General features: G+C 42.8%; 2 protein-coding genes across 6 annotated transcripts in view; one reads left to right on the top strand and one right to left on the bottom strand.

Annotated features, from left to right (window-relative positions):
* The window catches only part of SBF2 (SET binding factor 2), a 402,592-nt gene that overhangs the window by 55,390 nt on the left and 325,303 nt on the right, over nt 1-21,899 (top strand). The window lies entirely within an intron of this gene.
* Nucleotides 5,570-10,442, bottom strand: LOC144586137 (uncharacterized). Its single transcript, XM_078383931.1, has 2 exons — nt 5,885-10,442; nt 5,570-5,702 (listed from the first exon to the last, which is right to left on the bottom strand). Exons 1-2 carry the CDS (start codon nt 9,477-9,479, stop codon nt 5,695-5,697), a joined length of 3,603 nt encoding a protein of 1,200 aa, XP_078240057.1. The 5' UTR covers nt 9,480-10,442; the 3' UTR covers nt 5,570-5,694.

Below are 21,899 nucleotides of genomic sequence, written 5' to 3'. Positions count from 1 at the left end.
TCTCAGGGACCAGGGAAAAGCCAGCAAGGGGGAGGGGCCCATGGTGAAGGGAAGCCCTCAGACATGAAACCAAGACCTCAGATTTTGGAGGGAAAACCAAAACAAGATGAGAGAGAATCAAAATACACCAGAAAATGTTATTTCTGTCAGGGAAAGGGCCATCTAATCTCAGAGTGTGAGAAATTAAAGCAGCTAAAAGGAATTGTGCCTCAGGATTCTAGTGGAACCAAGCCAAAAGCTGTGTTCTGTGTCCAGAGAGAGCAAGGCTCATTGTCACTGAGGGAGCCTGCTGCCATGGCTGCTCAGTCTGGAACGGCTGTATCTGCTGATCAGGCTGAGGAAGGTGGTCCTCTTGTGGAGGTCAAGCGATGCTTGCTCGTGAGAACAGATTCTCAGTTGTTTGAGACAGCAGGGGTGGACGTAGGAATACTTGACCGTCAGTATCGGGGGCTGCGGGACACTTGTTCTCAGGTGACCCTGTGCCATCCAGATATTATTCCTAGGGAATATATAATCCCGAATGAGAGCATAAAGGTAGCAGGGATTGAGGGGCAGATAATCTCACTCCCAGTCGCGGAGGTACCTGTCAACTTTCAAGGCTGGAGGGGAGTTTGGCGGCTAGCAATTTCATCGACTCTGCCAGCAGCCGTGCTCGTGGGAAATGACCTGGCTGAACATGTGAAACGGGTGCTAGTGATTACACGCTCACAAGCCACCACGGGGACAGTTCAGGGGGGTAATGATGAGCCAGAGACGGAAGCAGAGGGGAGTTCAGAAGCTGTGGTGGAAACCTTAACCACAGACAGCAGATTTGGACAAGAGCAAAAGGCAGACGCCACTCTCCAAAAGTGTTTTGAACAGGTGACTGACGCCCAGCTAACACCTGAAACCCCAGTGAGATTTCTGGAGAAAAAGGGGATTTTATATAGAGAGACCCTGAGGAATATCTCAAAAGGGGGAGATGGGATCAGAAGTCAGCTGGTGGTACCTGAAAAGTATCGCCCCATGATCTTACAAAGGGGGCACTCTGACATGTTTGCTGCACACTTAGGGGTGAACAAAACACAGCAGAGAATCACACAGAATTTTTACTGGCCTGACATAGGGAAGCAGATCAGGGAGTTCTGTAAACAATGTGATGTGTGTCAAAGGCAGGGGAATAGCCGCGACAGGACCAAAGCAAAGTTGTGCCCTTTGCCTGTGATTGACACTCCGTTCAAATGCATAGGGGTGGATATTGTGGGACCTTTGCCCAAGGCCACAAAGAGGGGGAACAGGTTCATTCTCACAATTGTGGACCATGCCACAAGGTACCCTGAAGCCATTCCCTTGACTAACATTGAAACTAACACAGTGGCAGATGCCTTGGTGGGGTATATGTCCAGGATGGGGTTTGCCTCAGAAATAATCACAGATTTGGGCGCATCGTTCACATCAAAGCTCATGAAACGCTTATGGCAAATCTGGGGAATTAAGCACAAGGAAACCACTGCCTATCATCCTGAAAGTAATGGGTTAACTGAGAAGTTCAATGGGACTCTAATGCGCATGATTAGGGCTTACTTGGCAGAGAATCCAAACAATTGGGACCAGAAGCTGCAATCCCTTTTGTTTGCTTATCGATCAGTGCCACAAGCCAGTACCGGGTTCAGTCCATTTGACCTTTTATTTGGGAGAAGGGTGAAAGGGCCCCTTGATTTGATCAAACAAAATTGGGAGCAGATCACCCAGGATGACCCACAAGACGTTGTGACATACATAGACTCTTTAAGGATTGACCTAAAGAGAAACCTAGAGCTAGCAGCAGAGACCCTGCAAGCTCAAAAGGTCAGAAAGAAAGCCTGGTGTGTCCAGAGAGCCGGGGAGAGGCACTTTAATCCAGGGGAGGAAGTGCTTTGGCCTAGGCTCTGCAAGGAGAACAAACTGCAGCTGGGTAGCCCAGAAATAGAATACTTGGGTCACATAGTAGGGGGAGAAGTGATAAAACCCCTAGAGGCCAGGATAGAAGCAGTTCGTGATTGGCCTAGACCCAACACCAAGAAAAAAGTCAAATCATTTCTTGGGTTGGTGGGCTACTACAGAAAGTTCATCCCGAGGTTTAGCGAGATTGCGGCTCCACTGACCGATCTGACGAGGAAGAAGGCTGATGACCGCATCCCGTGGACCAGCGACTGTGAGGAGGCGTTCCAGAGGTTGAAGCAGGCGCTCATCAACTATCCAGTGCTGCGTGCTCCAGACTTCGACCGGGAGTTCATCATCTACACCGATGCGTCTAACAGCGGGGTAGGAGCAGTTCTGTGCCAGGAGGATGAGAATGGTGACCAGCATCCAGTGTCCTACCTGAGTAGGAAACTTCAAAAAGGTGAGAGACATTTGGCAACCGTGGAGAAGGAGTGTTTGGCCATAGTCTACGCGATCCAGAAGGCCAAGCCTTACATCTGGGGAAGACATTTTGTTCTGTGCACTGACCATTCACCACTGCAATGGTTAAAGACAATGAAAACCCACAATAGCAAACTTATGAGGTGGGCTTTAAACCTACAGGACTATGACTTTGAAGTGAAGGTGGTCAGAGGGTCAGTGAACTGTGTTGCTGACGCCTTGTCAAGAAGACCTGAAGAATGAAGATGGCGAAAGAACATGGACTATGTATATATTTTGATGACAAAAAGTTAAATGTACCTGTTTTTTGAACTTGGTTTGTATGAATAAAGGTAAATTGATGTAATGTATATGGTAAATGTTTAAATGCCTAATTGCTATGGTTAACTTAGAATGTAAGTATAAGTAAGTATGGTATGTATAACTGTTGTTGTGTGTTTTATCCAGGTTGTTTTTTTGGGAAAAAGCACCTTAGCTTTCCCCCTACAAAACAACTTATAAAGAGGGGAGGTGTTACATACAGCACTGATGTTACCTGTCTGTCATGGGTTTGGAGGGAAAGTTCCATCCTATGGGGAGTGGAAGGCGGGACATCAGGAGGAGGGGCTGTACTGTATATATATGTGATGCGTGTGTGGTGAAAGGAGACACTGGGATGTGAAGACGAAGCAGCAGCTGGGAAGAAGAAGCTGGTGTGGGAGTCTGTGTGTCAGACAGGGTACTACTGTGTGTCAGAGTACCAACCTGATAGGTTCAGGTGTCTGTTGGTTAGCCAGAACTGATAGGTTCAGGGTCTGTGCTTCAAGTTAAGGGTTCTGTGTGAACCAAACTGTATGCATGTATGAATGAGAATAAGCCACGTTACTTTATCTTATTCACCTGATCGTTTTATTTTTCCCTGTGTGTATTTAAATAAACCTTGTTCTCTTATTTGTTTGAAAATCCATCCCTGGTCTGTGTGACTTCTTATAGGGAATGGTTGGTGGCAGCTTAGTTAACGTGTGGCAGATCCCAGTAGGTCTGGGTTTGTCACAGTCACATTGTCTAACTTCTCCGCAGAAGGTGAAGGGAAAGAGACTCCTCCTTCCTGCTTTGCTTCTCCAATAGAGAAGCCAACTGGGTGATGCAAGCAGACAGATATGCTAATATCTGTGCACTGGAGGATTGTGGGAGGAACATCCAGCCCCTGATGGGGGTCCTGCGGGGCACCCCAAAACACTGAAGAGCTCTCCTGGCCTCTTGTGGGACTGGGGCTGTGCAGCTCTGTTCTGAGCAGGAGGTGCAGCCGGGGGTCAGGGCACAGAAGGGGGCAGGAGCTTCAGGGGCCATTCTAACTCATACCTAGCAGGGGAGATACCATTATTGTAAAAGTGGTTTTCCCAGGGTAAGGCTCATCTATTGCACTTTTTTTTAAATTTTATTTTAATTAAAAAGTACAAAAAATACAAAAAAATACGAAAAATACAAAATACCTACTACTACTACAAAAAACTATAAATTACGAGACTATAAATTACAAAACAAAACAGTGCACCCATCACCCTCAGGAGTAGCATTACACTTCTTTCCATCCATTTTCATTCCAAAATTTCAATGTTTCTTCACTCGGTGTATACCCCCTCCCTCTCCGAAATACATGTTCTAAAAATACGTTCCATATTTTTTTTAAGTCATTATTTTTCATTTGGCCCCTGCTTATTTTCATATCACATTTCAGTTTATCATTAATAGCCATGTCCCACAATTCTCTATACCATTCCTCGAGGTTAAATTGATTTTCATTTCTCCAATTCCTTGCCATAATTATCCTTGCAGCTGTAATCATTATTATTATTAAATCCTTATTTTCATTCACCAATTGATCTTTACTCAAATTCAATAAAGCTGTTATTGGGGACATTGGAATATTCAATCCCATTATTTCAGTTATTTCCTTAAATATTACTTTCCATTCTTTCTTTCTTTTTTCACATAGCCACCACATATGTAAATACGTCCCCTTCTCTTTTTTACAACTCCAACATAATGATGACACAGTTTTATCCATCATATTCATTTTGACCGGCGTTAAATACCACCTTCATATAACTTTATAGCAGTTTTCTTTTATCCTTACTGACATGTACTTCATAATTCTCTGATCCCATATTTTATCCCATTCTTCTCCTGTTACTTCTTCATCCAAATCATTTTGCCATTGCATTTTTAACCCTACAGTACCCTGTTCTACTTGATTTAATAATTTATATATTTGACTTACAGTTCCTTTTCTTTCTGTTTTTTCCTCTGATTTCAATCTTTTTTCTATAATTTCTTCAAATTTTGTCATTTTTCTACCTTTCCCTTCTTTAGTATACCATTCTCTTGTCCACTTTTCTAATTGAATTAGATTTAACCATGAATACCCTTCTCCCCCAATATCTTTTTTATATCCCTGTGACAAACCCAGACCTACTGGGATATGTCACACAGTTACACTAAGCTGCCACCAACCATTCCCTTTAAGAAGTCACACAGACCAGGGATGGATTTTTAAACAATAAAAGGAATAAGGTTTATTTAAAATACACACAGGGAAAAATAAACAATCAGGTGAATAAGATCAAGTAACGTGGCTTACTATCATTCATACATGCACACAGTTTGGTTCACCCAGAACCCTTAACTTAAAGCACAGACCCTGAACCTATCAGTTCTGGCTAACCAACAGACACCTGAACCTATCAGGTTGGTACTCTGACACACAGTAGTACCCTGTCTGACACACAGACTCCCACAACAGCTTCTTCTTCCCAGCTGCTGCTTCGTCACAACCCAGTGTCTCTCAGCATCTCTCTCTCACCACACACGCATCACATATTTATACAGTACAGCCCCTCCTCCTGATGTCCCGCCTTCCACTCCCCATAGGTTGGAACTTTCCCTCCAAACCCATGACAGACAGGTAACATCAGTGCTGTATGTAACACCTCCCCTCTTTATAAGTTGTTTTGTAGGGGGAAAGCTAAGGTGCTTTTCACCAAAAAACAACCTGGATAAAATACACAACAACAGTTATACATACCATATTATACTTACTCATACTTACACTCTAAGTTAACCATAGCAATTATGCATTTAAACATTTACCATATACATTACATCAATTTACCTTTATTCTTACAAACCAAATTCAAAACCAGGTACATTTTACTTTTTGTCATCATTATATACACATAGTCCATGTTCTTTCGCCGTCTTCATTCTTCAGGTCTTCTTGATAAGGCGTCAGCAACACAGTTCACTGACCCTCTGACCACCTTCACTTCAAAGTCATAGTCCTGTAGGTTTAAAGCCCACCTCATAAGTTTGCTATTGTGGGTTCTCATTGTCTTTAACCATTGCAATGGTGAATGGTCAGTACACAGAATAAAATGTCTTCCCCAGATGTAAGGCTTGGCCTTCTGGATCGCGTAGACTATGGCCAAACACTCCTTCTCCACGGTTGCCAAATGTCTCTCACCTTTTTGAAGTTTCCTACTCAGGTAGGACACTGGATGCTGGTCACCATTCTCATCCTCCTGGCACAGAACTGCTCCTACCCCGCTGTTAGACGCATCGGTGTAGATGATGAACTCCCGGTCGAAGTCTGGAGCCCGCAGGACAGGATAGTTGATTAACGCCTCCTTCAACCTCTGGAACGCCGCCTCACAGTCGCTGGTCCACGGGATGCGGTCCTCAGCCGTCTTCCTCGTCAGATCGGTCAGCGGAGCCGCAATCTCGCTAAACCTCGGGATGAACTTTCTGTAGTAGCCCACCAACCCAAGAAATGATTTGACTTTTTTCTTGGTATTGGGTCTAGGCCAATCACGAACAGCTTCTATTTTGGCCTCCAGGGGTTTTATCACTCCTCCCCCTACCATGTGACCCAAGTATTTTATTTCTGGGCTACCCAGCTGACACTTGCTGGCCTTTACTGTTAGCCCTGCTGCACTTAACCTCTGCAGCACTAACTCCAGGTGTATCAGGTGATCTTCCCAGGTATTACTGAAGATCCCTATGTCGTCAATGTAGGCCACTGTAAAGTCATTGAGCCCTGCCAAGGTCTGGTCCATCAGCCTTTGGAATGTGGCTGGTGCATTTCTGAGACCAAAGCTCAGGACTCGAAACTCATAGAGACCAAAAGGGCTGCAAAAGGCAGTCTTTTCTTGATCCCTGGGATCAATTCTTAATTGCCAATATCCCTTTACCAGGTCCAATGATGAGATGAACCGACAACCCCCTATGGTTTCAATCAGGTTGTCTAGCCTGGGCATTGGGTAGGCATCAGGAGTGGTTACACGGTTTAATTTCCTGTAATCGACACAAAACCTAATGCTCCCATCAGGCTTGTCTACAAGGACTATCGGAGAGGACCAAGGACTAGAAGAGGGGACGATTATGTTCTCCCTCAACATTTCGTCCAGCTCCTTCAGCACCTTGTCCCTATAGGGTCCCGTTACTCGGTATGGGGATACTGCCTGCGGGGGTGCATCCCCTGTGTGGATCCGATGCATCACTCCCTTCACTATCCCCGGCTTGTTGGAAAACACCTGTTGATATTTACTAAGCAGCATTTTTAGTTCTTGCTGCTGGTCTTGGGTGAGTGCAGGACTGATCTTTACCTCCTCTGGGTTGTATTTTACTTCCCCTCTACCCTCCCAGAAGGGTAATTCCGCTTCCTCACTCTCAGCTGCTTTTATCGCGAATAAAACCCTCTGTTCCCCTCTGTAGTAGGGTTTTAGGGCATTCACATGAACCACCCTCCTTGCTTGGTTCTCCTCCTGCTCTATTAGGTAGTTCAGGTCTGACATCTTGGAAATGACCCTATATGGTCCTGCCCATTTGAGCTGCAGTTTATTCTCTCTGCAGGGCCTAAGCCAAAGCACTTCCTCCCCTGGGTCAAAGTGCCTCTCTCTAGCTTTGTGGTCATACCATGTTTTCTGTCTGACCTTCTGAGCTTGCAGGTTTTCTGCTGCCAGCTCTAGATTTCGCTTTAGGTCATTCATCAAGGTGTCTATGTATGTCACAACGTCTTGTGGGTCATCCTGGGTGATCTGCTCCCAATTTTGTTTGATCAAATCAAGGGGCCCTTTCACCCCTAAGTGTGCAGCAAACATGTCAGAGTGCCCCCTTTGTAAGATCATGGGGCGATACTTTTCAGGTACCACCAGCTGACTTCTGATCCCATCTCCCCCTTTTGAGATATTCCTCAGGGTTTCTCTATATAAAATCCCCTTTTTCTCCAGAAATCTCACTGGGGTTTCAGGTGTTAGCTGGGCGTCAGTCACCTGTTCAAAACACTTTTGGAGAGTGGCGTCTGCCTTTTGCTCCTGTCCAAATCTGCTGTCTGTGGTTAAGATTTCCACCACAGCTTCTGAACTCCCCTCTGCTTCCGTCTCTGGCTCATCATTACCCCCCTGAACTGTCCCCGTGGTGGCTTGTGAGCGTGTAATCACTAGCACCCGTTTCACATGTTCAGCCAGGTCATTTCCCACGAGCACGGCTGCTGGCAGAGTCGATAAAATCGCTAGCCGCCAATCTCCCCTCCAGCCTTGAAAGTTGACAGGTACCTCTGCTACTGGCAGAGAGATTACCTGCCCCTCAATCCCTGCCACCTTCATACTCTCATTTGGGATTATAAACTCCCTAGGAATAATATCTGGATGGCACAGGGTTACCTGGGAACAAGTGTCCCGCAGCCCCCGATACTGACGGTCAAGTATTCCTACGTCCACCCCTGCTGTCTCAAACAACTGAGAATCTGTTTTTATCAGCAAGCAGCGCTTTACCTCCACAAGAGGACCATTTTCCTCAGCCTGATCAGCAGAGGTAGCTGTTCCAGACTGAGTAGCCATGGCAACAGGCTCCCTCAGTGACACTGAGCCTTGCTCTTTCTGGACACAGAACACAGCTTTTGGCTTGGTCCCACTAGCATTCTGAGGCACCATTCCTTTTAGCTGCTTTAATTTCTCACATTCTGAGATTAGATGACCCTTTCCCTGACAGAAATAGCATTTTCTGGTGTATTTTGATTCTCTCTCATCTTGTTTTGGTTTTCCCTCCAAAATCTGAGGTCTTAGTTTCATGTCTGAGGGCTTCCCTTCACCATGGGCCCCTCCCCCTTGCTGGCTTTTCCCTGGTCCCTGAGAGTACTTGCTGTAGGTTTCTTTGGGTTTACCTACAGATTTCCCCTCACCCAAGGGCTTTCTTATTTGGGAAATAAAATCTGCGATCTCTGCGGCTGCTGCCACAGATTTCGGTTTCCTTTCCCTCACCTGGAATTTCAATTCCCCATGCAGGACTGAATAGAACTGTTCCAGTGCTATCAAGTCTTTCAGCTGCTCATAGGTCTCTGTTCCCTCTTGCGATAGCCATTTCTCAAGCAGCCTCACCAATTGGGCCCCCACTTGGGTAAAAGTCTGTTCTGGTTTTTTGGTGAGGGACCTGAATCTTTGTCTCAGCTGCTCTGCATTTATCCCATGTCTGGCAAACACCAGTTTTTTAAACTCTGCAAAATCTTTCATCAGTTCCTCAGGCATCTCGGCATAAACCTCAGCCAGGCTACCACTGATTAAAGATCGCATGATGGTCATCTTCTCAGTTTCCCTCACTGAGAAGTCCACAAACGCTCTTTCCACTAAGGAAAAGAACACCTCAGGACAATCTCCCTTGTGGTACACAGGGAATTTCTTCAGGTCAGCCTTAGACAATTGGCCTCCCTCAGAATCCCTATTGTTATTATTGTTCTGGTTCATCATTTCCAGTTTTCTTAATTCAAACGCCATTCTTTCTTTTTCCAGAGCAATTTTCTCTCTCTCTAATGTCAATTCAAATTGTCTCTGTTTCTCTCTTTCCCTTTCCTCCATTTCAATTTGCCTTTCCCTTTCCCTTTCCTCCACTTCAAATTGCCTCATCCTCAGTTCATGCTGTTGGGCTATGAGCAATTTTCTAAGTTCTGGGTTCTGCTCTCCTGTGCTGTCACCCTGCACTGAGCCAAATTCATCCTCAGAACCTTGGTCAATCTGGGGGTCTTTCACTTCACTCATTTCGGCCATCTGGCTTCGAGTCAAGGGCATAATCCCCCCTCAGAACAGGCTGCTTTAAAAGTCAAGCCTCAAAATAAAACGACCACTTTTTTCCTTCTTGCCTCAGAACCAGCTCTCCCTAGAGATTGCTGCTGTTCTTCAGCACTAAACTTGCAACAGTATCGAGTCAGAGCCTACCCCCCTCTGCTGGGCCTCTCAGCTGGCAAGCTAGATCACTGTTACTATGCAGCTTTGCCTCAGCTTTTTCCCGCCAAAACTAGGCTGCCTCAGAGCACCTTAATCTAAGTCTCCCCAGTTGGCACGTTCTTCTACTAGCGCACCTCCCCGTGAGGTACACCTAGAAGATTACCTACGCGCCTCAGACTGTCCCTGACTAGACCCCCTTGCTCTGGGCACACTTGCCAAGGCTTTGCTGGACCACTGGACAACTGGACCAGTCGTATCCCACACGCTGGACACCAATCAATGTGACAAACCCAGACCTACTGGGATATGTCACACAGTTACACTAAGCTGCCACCAACCATTCCCTTTAAGAAGTCACACAGACCAGGGATGGATTTTTAAACAATAAAAGGAATAAGGTTTATTTAAAATACACACAGGGAAAAATAAACAATCAGGTGAATAAGATCAAGTAACGTGGCTTACTATCATTCATACATGCACACAGTTTGGTTCACCCAGAACCCTTAACTTAAAGCACAGACCCTGAACCTATCAGTTCTGGCTAACCAACAGACACCTGAACCTATCAGGTTGGTACTCTGACACACAGTAGTACCCTGTCTGACACACAGACTCCCACAACAGCTTCTTCTTCCCAGCTGCTGCTTCGTCACAACCCAGTGTCTCTCAGCATCTCTCTCTCACCACACACGCATCACATATTTATACAGTACAGCCCCTCCTCCTGATGTCCCGCCTTCCACTCCCCATAGGTTGGAACTTTCCCTCCAAACCCATGACAGACAGGTAACATCAGTGCTGTATGTAACAATCCCCTTTTTCTTTTATCTTCTCTGTCCAGTCTTTTAATCTGCTTATCTGTTTGCTTTTTAATACATTCTTTAAGTTTTTTAAATTTTCTGGAAAATTCCTTAAATCAACTACCTGAGATAAAGGAGATATCGGTGGACTCAATACCTCTCTAAATTCCTTCCAGTTTTCCAACATATTTATTAAAAACGGATTTTTGATCTTTTTTATCCCTTCTGCAATTTTTTTTTAAACAAGATACTTTCCACAGTTTCTTCTATTCCTTCCGTCTCAAAATCCATCCAAATTAAATTTTTATTATCCTTAATTATATCTGGGATATGTCTAAGCTGATTCGCTACATAGTATAATTTTATATTAGGTAATCCAAGACCCCCCTTTTTTTGTGCGACATACCATATCTATTGCACTTTGGATGTGCTGACCCTTGTGATTTCCCCAAATATGGAAAATCAACTGCCTAAGTGGGGGACTGTGTTTGTGGTTTCCCCTGGTCTTTCTAGAATCACTCTTTCCCCTTTGGTCCTTGGCTGTTTTCACTGCCTGCTGCCATAGGCCTGCTGGCCTTGCTGGTTTTCCAGATGGGCTGCAGGAAGCAGATCCTGGAAAGCTAGCAGGGCAGAATGGTGAGGTCCAAACAGCAAGCAGTCTCAGGTGCCAGTTCAGAGGCCTCCCAGCATGGCAGTGGGAGGCTTCTGGGTGGTGGTGGCTGAACTCTTTTTAACTGTATTCGCTCCATAAGATGCTCCAAAAGGTGCTACATTCAATATGCCAGCAAGTTTGGAAAACTCAACAGCAAGTTTGGAAAACTCAACAGTGGCCAGAAGATTACAAAAGATCAGTCTACATCCCAATCCCCAAGAAAGGCAGTGCCAAAGAATGCTCCAACTACCGTACAATTGCACTCATTTCACACGCTAGCAAGGTTATGCTCAAAATCCTACAAGGTAGGCTTCAGTAGTATGTGGACCGAGAACTCCCAGAAGTACAAGCTGGATTCCGAAGGGGCAGAGGAACTCGAGACCAAATTGCTAACATGCGCTGGATTATGGAGAAAGCCAGAGAGTTCCAGAAAACTATTTACTTCTGCTTCATTGACTATGCAAAAGCCTTTGACTGTGTCGAAAACAGCAAACTATGGCAAGTCCTTAAAGAAATGGGAGTGCCTGACCACCTTATCCGTCTCCTGAGAAACCTATATGTGGGACAGGAAGCAACAGTTAGAACTGGATATGGAACAACTGATTGGTTCAAAATTGGGAAAGGAGTACGACAAGGCTGTATATTGTCCCCCGGCTTATTCAACCTATATTGTTTGAATTGTGGTGCTGGAGGAGGCTCTTGAGAGTCCCCTGGACTGCAAGGAGAACAAACCTATCAATTCTAAAGGAAATCAACCCTGAGTGCTCACTGGAAGGACAGATCCTGAAGCTGAGGCTCCAGTACTTTGGCCATCTCATGAGAAGAGAAGACTCCCTGGAAAAGACCTTGATGTTAGGAAAGTGTTAAGGCAAGAGGAGAAGGGGACGACAGAGGATGAGATGGCTGGACAGTGTCTGCGAAGCAACCAGCATGAAATTGACACAACTACGGAAGGCAGTGGAAGATAGGAGGGCCTGGCGTGCTCTGGTCCATGGGGTCACGAAGAGTCGGACACGACTAAACGACTAAACGAACGAACGAATGAAGGGCTACAGGTTTTATTTGGTGTATTAGCTTACCACAGTTTTTATGGACTCATCAGGAGCAAGGCAATTTGAATTGCAGAGGGTCAGATCTGAATCACAGATGAGTATGTCCAAGTAAAGCTTTGAAATCTTGAAAATTGGTTTAAGAACCCAACATTTCATAAATACAAGGAGATGTTACTCATTTCACACGTACACACACACAACTGGAAACAGAAATTTTAGTAGTCTTTTTGTGTTAACAAAAGCTGCATGGTGTCGTTCCCCCTGTTTTTATTGGTTTTTCTTAATCATTGTTGTTCTACAATATTGCTGGTAGATTTTATCTTTTCATTGTGATTCCCAGCTACTGTATTTTATCCTATTGTAGTCTCTAAAATTGGACAACTATCTGTCAGATCTGCTCTGATTTGGATTCCTGCATTGAACCAGGGGTTGGAATTGATGGCCTTATAGGCCCCTTCTAACTCCATTATTCTATGATTCTGTGCTGCTTTGAGATTATATTTGTAAAAGGAAGCAGGCAGTAGATGTGGTGATGAATAAGGGGCACATTTTTCTTGCAGAGTATGGGAACTCATTCTACCAGTGCAAGGATGATAAAGCAGAAAAGGCTAGCATATAACATTCCTTTTAAACTAGAGGTAGTAAAATATGCAAAGAAGTATGGAAACAGAACAGCGGAGACACATTTTGGGCCTCCTCATCTGAAAAAAATTATTAGAGAGTGGAGGAAACAGGAGGATCAGCTGCAAAAAGCTGATAAAAGTAAGCACACTTTACGTGGACATGCTGCAAAGTAAAGAACTGAATGATGGAGAGAGAGAAAACCTTATTGCTGTAAGGAAGGGAGGCAGGGAGGGAGGGAGTGGAAGTGAGGCATGCTTTGCTGTTTGCTTACACCTGTGCTGGTGGTGATTTCTTCATCATAGCTCTTATTGACTACCCAGCAAGAATCTGTTTATTCATCTCTTTCAGTGCAATAACGATTCATTATAAGTGTGAAAACTTGAGATGGTAATTCCCACTCATTGTGTGTCATCCTGCTGTAGAAGTCTGCTTCATGATTCTCCACTTCTGGTACATGTATGACTTGTGAAATGACATGCTTGAGAATACACCAGTCCCAAAACTGTATTGTTAGTAGCAGGAAAGACATGGATTTTGTTCCTCCTTGGTGGTTGATATAAAGCATTGTAGTGTTGTTGTCTGTGGCTATTGGAATAACTTTGCCAACTACAAATTGTTCAAAAGCTCTCACTGTGTTGTACATTGCAAGAAGTTTTGAGGTAATTGATGTGACAACATCTGTCTATTGCTACTGCCTTATGAATTTGCCAGAATATTTTTCCTGTTTTCCTCTCCTAAAAATGAGGTGCAACTTATGGAGAGGTGTGTCTTATGGAGCAAAAATACGGTAAATCTAAGAGATCTACAATTTTAGGTATCTATCAAGGTTAATGTGAAAATCTCTTAGGTGACTGTATTTTGCACCATACTCAGAAATGCTGGCTAATTAGGAAGACTTCTGGATGACTTATCTGGCTGAAATGGAAATAATAATAATTGTATAGTGACCTAATCTAATAGTTAAAAAAAAGTTTAAAAAATGCAACACACGTATAGAAGAGAGTACAGGAGTGAAAATTGGTTACTGATCCAATTCACCTACATCATAGGCTAACAGATTGTCAGCAAAGGTTCTTAAGCTATAGCAAGAAGCTTATAGAAGGCAAGCAAGGCTTGAAAAATGCATTCGTCCACTCGTCAGTGATGAGTGAAAAATGTTGCTCGATGAGTCACAGCTACTTCCCTCCCTGCCTCCTTCCCCTCTGCCTCTCTCTCTCTCTCTCTAATCTTGCAGTCCTCCCCTCCCCCTCCCATTGCAAAAGGAAAACTGTCGTCACGAGAAGAGAGTTTGAGCGGTACATAGAGATATAGCTCTGCAGGAGAATGTAGAGTAGTCCCATATCGGAGAACATGGAGATTCCGTGCTCCCAATTTCAACTAAACGAGGACACATCTCGGGGTGGGAGGGAACCGTGGCTCCTTGAGAGGCTGGGCGCTTTTGCTTTCAGTTTTATTTTTGCTGGAGACATTCAGATACAGTGGTGCCTCAACTTACGAAATTAATCCTTATTGGAATGGTGGCCGCAACTCGAAATTTTCGTAAGTCGAATCACCATTTCCCATAGGAATGCATTGAAAACCATTTAATCCATTCTGGCTGTTTTTCATTCTTATGTAGAGGCGCTGTTCTTAAGTCGAAGCATTAGTTCCCATAGGAACTAATGCAAAGCCATTTAATCCATACTCTACCACTAGGGGGAGAATTTTTCTTCTTTTGACCTAAGATGAACTTAGGTCAAAAAAAAGGGCAGGAAAGGAGGGGGGAGGGAACACCTTCTAAACAGAACACCTTTAAAAACAAGGACCTTTTAAACAAAACCAAGCACCTTTTAAATTAAAAGGGCAGGGGAGCACCTTTTAAACAGAACACCTTTAAAACAAAGACCTTTTAAACCAAGCCAAGCACCTTTTAGGTTAAAAAAGGGCAGGAGAACACCTTCTAAACAGAACACCTTTTAATCCAGGTACCTTTTAAACAAAACCAAGCATCTTTGAGTCTACAGTAAACTCTATTTTAAAGCCTGGCTGCATCAACAAGCACCACAGCCCCTCACAGAATATTTTCTGATTTTAAAAGAGACAGACCTTGGAGCCACATTTTAAAACAAAAGACAGGTCACAGTACACAAACCCTAAAAGCCACAGAATCCAGCAAGCATTATTCCAGCACAGAACTCCTCATCACAAAAGGACAATCTAAACTGCATTTTACAGTCTGCCTGCATCAATGGCCAGCACAGCCACTCACAGAATATTTTCTGATTTTAAGAAAAAAAGACTTTGAAGCCACATTTTAAACCCACACATTTTAAAACAACAGAGAGGTCACAGTACACAAACCCTAGAAGCCACAGAATGCAAAAATAAATAAATAAATTTTACATTTTAAAATTATACAGTCCAATTTTCACACTTAATTTTAATTTAATATTACGGTCTACTTTTCACATTTTAAATCCACACTGCAAGACCCATCAGAGAACAGAAACATAGCCCCACCTAGCCCTACCCCCACCAAGCTGCAAAATCCCCTGTACAGTACAGTAAATATAGCGTACAGTAGGTACTCACCCAGAACAGTCAGTCTGTTTTTTTTAAAGTCAAAAATCCAAAATTTAAAAAAGTCCTAAAAAATACAGTACAGTACCAGGCAGTCTGAGGACTCTCTCCCTATCCACTCTCTAACTGCTGGGACGAGTGAGGTAGCAGACAAGCAGCCTCTTCGCTGGCCAACAGTTAATAAAAAGTTCAAATTTCGCGCTTTCCCTGCCTCCCCTGCATTCTTTTCTTTCATAACTCGAAGCTCCGTTTGCAAGTCGAAGCAATATTTTGCGAATGGAGCTTTTCGTATCTCAAAAATTTTGCATCTAGGGACATTTGTTAGTCAAGGCACCACTGTACAAGCTTCATGACCCCACAGGCATGCAGGTAATAAAGCAACCCAAGTCTGAAGGTACAGATCAGTGATTCCCAATCTTGGGTCATCCAGGTGTCCTTGGACTGGTTCTTGCGCTGGCCAACTGCTGGTGAAGACTTCTGGAAATTGTAGTCCAAGAACAAGTGCCTTTGTTAAATTTGTTAAATTGGAAGTCTATAGTGCAGTCATGCTGATTGGTGAAATTTTTGACTGACTGGTGACACATTCTAAAATTTTTCGAGCCCTGAAAGCAAGTCAGCTGTAACACAGAAGTAGAAAGGACAGAACAGAATTAGGAGACATGATGAAGACCACAGTTTAAAACTGACACTCAAAGAGAGCAGTAGGAGCCTGGAAATGGAACAATAGTGGCATGAAGATGAAAAGGTTCCTAATATGATCCTGTATCCTCTGCTTTCTGGAAAGGGATCTGATGTTCAGAAGTGGTACATGTGTGGCCCTCTTTGTGAACGGTAAAACACATAAACGCAACAGACATTGTAAGAGTGCTAATGGCTAAGTGATTGTCCATCTTTTCTTTTGTGCTATTCTCTTACAGAATAGTCATTTTTAAAATTCACTTGCATTTATCTCAGTGTCAGTATAATCACATTTTCTGAGTTCTTCTATATTGTTGGGGAGTGCAGAAAAGCTACCTTTTAAATCGAACTTAGTGTGGTTTTCAAATGTGGACAAGAAAAAGCATAATTGAAGATACTATTAAAAGGAATGGTCTACAGTTGACATTTTGGTGCTACACTGCCATTTTCTTGGTGTGGTGTAGTTGTGTCATGTGCTAATGCTGAGCTTCTGGGGGAAGGTGTACCTGGGGATCTTTCAGACAACACTGAGTTTTTTTTCTTTTGAAAATACCATTTGCATGTTTATTCGTGCCCCCAACTGCACAAGCCTGTGGACAAGCTTCACCAGCAGCAAGATTAACAATGCCTGCTATACTCATTATCTGCCACATACAATATGCCTTTAGGATCCTTATACCCCTCAGCTTGCTGCAGCCAGACTTCTCACTGGGGTGAGAAAATATCAGCATATTTCCTCCACTCTGGCTACCCTGCATTGGCTGCCCATTCATTCCCACATTGATTTCAAAGTGTTAATGATGTTAAAGCACTAAACAGTTTGGATATGGATATCTGCCTTGATATCTGGCAGAACACCTCCTCCCACCTAGATCTTCCCGATTCACTCATTCTAGCCAAGATGGGTGGCTGAGGGGCCTAACACCAAGGAAGGCCCAAAGAGAAAGAAAGTGAGCCTTCTCGGCAGTAGCCCCTCGCCTTTGGAACAGTCTGCCCGCAGAGATCTGCCTGGTTCCCTCGCTGGGTGTTTTTAAGAGCAAACTTAACACCTGGCTCTTTAGGCAGGCTTTCCCTCCTGTCATCACCTAATTACTTTTGCCATCTTGAATTATATTATTACAGTTGTCTTTATTTTATCATATTGTTTTTACTTTTATGAATTATTGTTAGCCGCCCAGAGTAGATTTCAGTCTAGATGGGTGGGGTATAAATTGAATAAATAATAAATAAATAAAATTAGGAAACATATCCAGTCTAATGTATGGGATTTACATGGGAGTCTGCCTAAATTTGTGTGTAAACATGTGTGGGGCTTGGGTCATAACAGTCAATATGAAGAGAAACCACAGATAGAAGAAAAGGATTTGATTAAGGATTTGATGTTTTGTGATAAAGGGAAATTATGAAGGTGATTTTGTGTAGATGGAACACTAGTAGTATAAAAAAAGAAGCAAGTCAGAGAAGGATCACTTCATCCTTAGTCCTAAAATGGGTAATGGTGTTTTTTATATTATAAGGATCATTGTGAGGCTTAAGATGTAAGAGGATTTTTCAGATGTCACAATTGGATCGTAACAACTACTGTTGCTGTCATGTGATGGCATTTCAATGTGGTAACCTGTGAACCAAACCTAAATCTAAAGGCAAAGAAAATATATGTGTTTTTCTTCCTGATGAAATATTGTATTTTCCACAGATGCATATAAAACACCTATATCTGATGTGGTGTGCATGAGGACTTGTAGAGTGAATGTGGCATTCTGCATGTGGAAAAGCTATCGTATGCATGCATGAGGCTAGGATGAAGTGTTTTGAATGGATTGGCTTCTTATCCTGGAACTTATTTTGATTGTACTTTTTATAAAGATTCTGCTGTGCACAAGGCATTTTCCAGATGCTTGAATGAAGCCATTTTGACATGTTTGTCCTGATTTATATACAGCCTAAATCCAAAAATCTGAAATATTTGGAACTACTGGGACACACTTCTTGCTTTGTCAGGCTCTGGAAACTAACCTTTCTTTAGCTTGTGATAGTTAATTTGCGTCATTTAGAATTGAACTGGGCATTGGAAGACCATTTTGTCTTTTAAATGTTGAAGTATGTACCAGCTGGTCTCCAGATTGCAACAAATATGTTAAATTTTTTGCATCCGAGTAACACTATGTGAATACTTTTCTATATCTACGGTATACCCTATGATGATTCTCGCCAAATAATTGTGATAAATAGAAAAACAACCTCTTATGAAAGCACAATGTGATGCCATTTGGGAGATGAGATGAAAACCAAGACTTATGTGTTTGCCAAATACTGGAAAAATGTAAATAAATATTTTATAAGAACATACAAAGAAAAATGTTAGATCAGACCAAAGGCCTGCCTGGTTTATCTGGTTGATTTTTAAAAATTGAAATATTCATATTCCAGCTTTCTCCTAAAAAGGGTCCAAAGCGGCCTATAATACAGTTCAGCATTTGTTTCTGACAATGGCCAACCAGTTGTTTGTGGTTAAAGCAGAATCCCAAATCTTGTGGAATTTTGTCGTGAAAATTCCTGGGAAAGCTACATTTGTTGAATATTTATACTTTGTGTAGCTGTTAACTGAAGGCATAGGAGCCTGTGAAATGTGTTGGTCAAACATTTTATGACTCACAATACGATTTCTGTAATGAGCAAATCATTTGCACAACTTAAAACTGGCTTTGAAGAACTAGAAAATAGCTACTGTAAAAGAGGGAGAGAAATATTTGATACCTGATAACACTGGGGAGGGAGACTTAGAAGAGGGGAAGACTAAATGAGCACTCCATAGGAGAAGGGAGACAAGCAAGAAACAACCATGTTTATGTGTTTTGTAGAGGAGAAGGTACAGATGGAAAGAGAAGAACATGGGGAGGGGGCAGTGAAGGTATTTCTAACCACATGAAATTGGTACAGGCTAGATACATACTGGATTGTAGGAAGAAAATGAGCTGCTTGAAGCAAACAGAATGGGGGCAATGGAAGAGACAAGAAACAGCAATGTAGCTGGAGGACAAAAAGGGTTCTAACTTAGATTGAGTTTGCACAGGCTAGCCGTAAGAAAGAGAGAGTAAAAAACCAGTGTTAAAAAAATTGGGAAAGAGGAGAAGAGCACTGGGATAGGAGATGGAAATAATGGGTATTATCTTCCAAACCTGGGTGAAACTATTCTATCTACATATGTGTCAGGTTGGTATTTTGTGTTCCCCTTGTATATCACTTTATAAATAATCTGAAACCCATTTATTCTTTTCCGTATATTTTTATTCTTACCATCCAAAACAATTTGACACAATAGCAAATATGGTTACTTTATTATTCACCCTTAAGATAATATAGGACCAAACTAAATGGTCCCAGTCCAGATTCCTGAGAATCTCCACTCATCATATCCCTCCATTGTGAGAACTGGCTATTTATTTGTATTTTACACACTGTTCTTTATGTTTCAGTCCACAAGAGAACTTCACCTCTTATCTCCTGACTGATAGATATGCTCAAAAGTCTTTGGTGGAAGACTTTTGGAAGTATGGGTAGACAAGATCTATTGCAGGGGCTGGTTTATCTTAGTGGACTTGGGAGCCATATCAGTTGCTCTCAGCCCCTATCACAGCCTACACAAGGCTGGGAAATGGCTGAAACAGTTAATTACAAACCACACCAAAACAAAACAGAAGTTCTCAGATGGTCACTTCTGGTTTCTTAGGGAGAGGTTTTTTTGGGTGTGTGTGTGAAGGTCTTGGGGGACATTCCTAAAGCCCTGAAAGCAAAAACTGCTGGTCATTATTTAAAAAAAAATAAAGATAGTGGTAGAGAGTTTTACCCATGGGCTGCAAAACTCACTCCAGGTCTGTCTGATCACTGATACTCTTAGAGAACTCTACAAGGATTGATAAAATAGGCTTATCTTTGCAGATTCCATTGTAGAATTTTTTCAGCTGGGTTTGCCCTGCTGTTTGTTTGTTTGTTTGTTTCTTTTGATAGTTGTATCTTTAATGATTCCACACACAGGCATATTAACCTGGAACAGTTTTAAGCTAGCTGGTCTGCAGTTTCCCAGATCCCTCTTCAAAAGGTGGTGCTGCCTTAGCAATTAGCTGTTAGACATTTTTCAGGCTTATCAACATTCTGATCTTCTGTGTGTGGGACTAAAAGTTCCACAGTAAATGATTGTTTTTCTTTGTTGTTCAGCATAACAATTGATTTTTGGATTTTCTTAGGAAAACAGTTTCCCCAGGCCATAATAGTTTCTTCCTCCTAGGAATCCACTTCTCATTAAACTAGAATCCATTCATATTTATTTACTCAGGTCTTAAGTAGAGACTGCCTATGAATCAGGAAGTAATAGAGCAATAAAAAACTCATCATAAATGTAAGTTGGAAACTTGTGCTGCCAATACATATACAGTATCAAAAAGTTATTATTCTTCTCCTCTCTGTTCCAAGTACTGTATTTGTGTGCACATGAGTAAGGGTGGAGGCTTTCTGAAATGTCATGCTTACAGTGTGACACTAGCCTTATGCTACATGATTGTGTACTAATAAGGTAAGAAATTATTTGTTTTATTTTAAAATTAATTTTTTGACACTTTGTTAATGAGACAATATTGGAAACATCTTGTTATATAAAGTGTGTGTGACACTCAACAATGGTCTAGCCTTTAAAAACCCTTTTAGTCATTATAATAATATAATTATAATAAGTTGTTAACAAGGCTGGTGTTTCCCTTCTCCATTTGTTTTTTGTTTGTCTCTTTTTCAATTTATATACGACCCCATAGAGTTGGAGCACTATATACAATATATAATATAATTATGCAAACAACAACTCCCCCCCCCCCCGTGAGCTGGGTACTGTAGCGATCACCCCTGGCATGAATATTCAGTAGTGTATTTGCATGTACAGATGAGAGCTGTCGGGAGGTGGAGTCAGAGAAACTAGAAGTGAGGGGTGAATTAGCCTAGGGCAGGAGTCCCCAACCCTTTTCACCCTGTGGACCAGCTGGGGAAGGCGTGGCACCCCCGTGCGCATGCACAAATGGTGGCATGGTGCTTGTACATGTGCTTGCGCTCATGAGCATGTGCAAATGGCAATACATGCGCTCATGCGCAAATGGCAACATTCACGCAGACATGCTGGAGCACATGTGCAAATCAGCTGTGCAGGGAGTGCATGTGGGGGGGAGGTCTGTCTCTATGGCCTGGTCCGGCTCAGGCCAGGGACCGAGACTGGGCTGTGGACCGGGGGTTAGGGACCTCTTGTCTAGGGCGTTCAGTCAGAGACAGGGAAGAGAGAAAAAGTTTGGGGGTTTTGAGGCAGTGAGAGAGTGTTTAAGGAGTGATTAGTCAGAGTGGGACGTGTATTAATTAAGATAGAAGAGGTTAAAGTAAAATACTGAAGCTTTATGTAACTTTAAGAATGTGCTTAAGAACGTTTCCTAAAACAAGTTGCAATCAATAAACCTGTTTTTGTTTAAAAGTTCAGTACTGAATGGACCTCAGTCTTTCATAGGAAATGTAGTTGGTAAAGAAATCAACTGGTGGCAGCGAGGAAAAGGGTGTGTTGAGATTGAACTCAGGTCATGAGCAGAGGCTTGACTACAGTAGTGAAGTTTAACCACTGTGCCACGGGGCTCATATATATTGTCAATATATATAAGTTACTATAAGTTATATTCTCTGTAGGTGTCGTGTTTCTGCAAAGGGAGGGGGGAAAGGAGGCAAATTTGGATCTATGAATGGGGAAGGTGACTGTGTGTACCCCCAAAGAATTCCAGGTTGATTTGCTTCCTTTTAGGTAATGGGGTGGGTGAGTGGAAGAAAGCACAAGATAGAATGGCTGGCTGCTGTGGCTGTGCCACAATTTGTACTG

Source organism: Pogona vitticeps, chromosome 1 (assembly GCF_051106095.1).
Source record: "Pogona vitticeps strain Pit_001003342236 chromosome 1, PviZW2.1, whole genome shotgun sequence".
In the NCBI taxonomy this organism is placed as follows: Eukaryota; Metazoa; Chordata; class Lepidosauria; order Squamata; family Agamidae; genus Pogona; species Pogona vitticeps.
The sequence above is the reverse complement of the archived record's forward strand: the minus strand, read 5'-3'. Positions and strand labels throughout refer to the sequence as shown.

What these genes read in the sequence shown, in the direction of transcription:
- LOC144586137 (XM_078383931.1), bottom strand. Translation starts at nt 9,479, where the DNA reads ATGCCCTTGACTCGAAGCCAGATGGCCGAAATGAGTGAAGTGAAAGAC.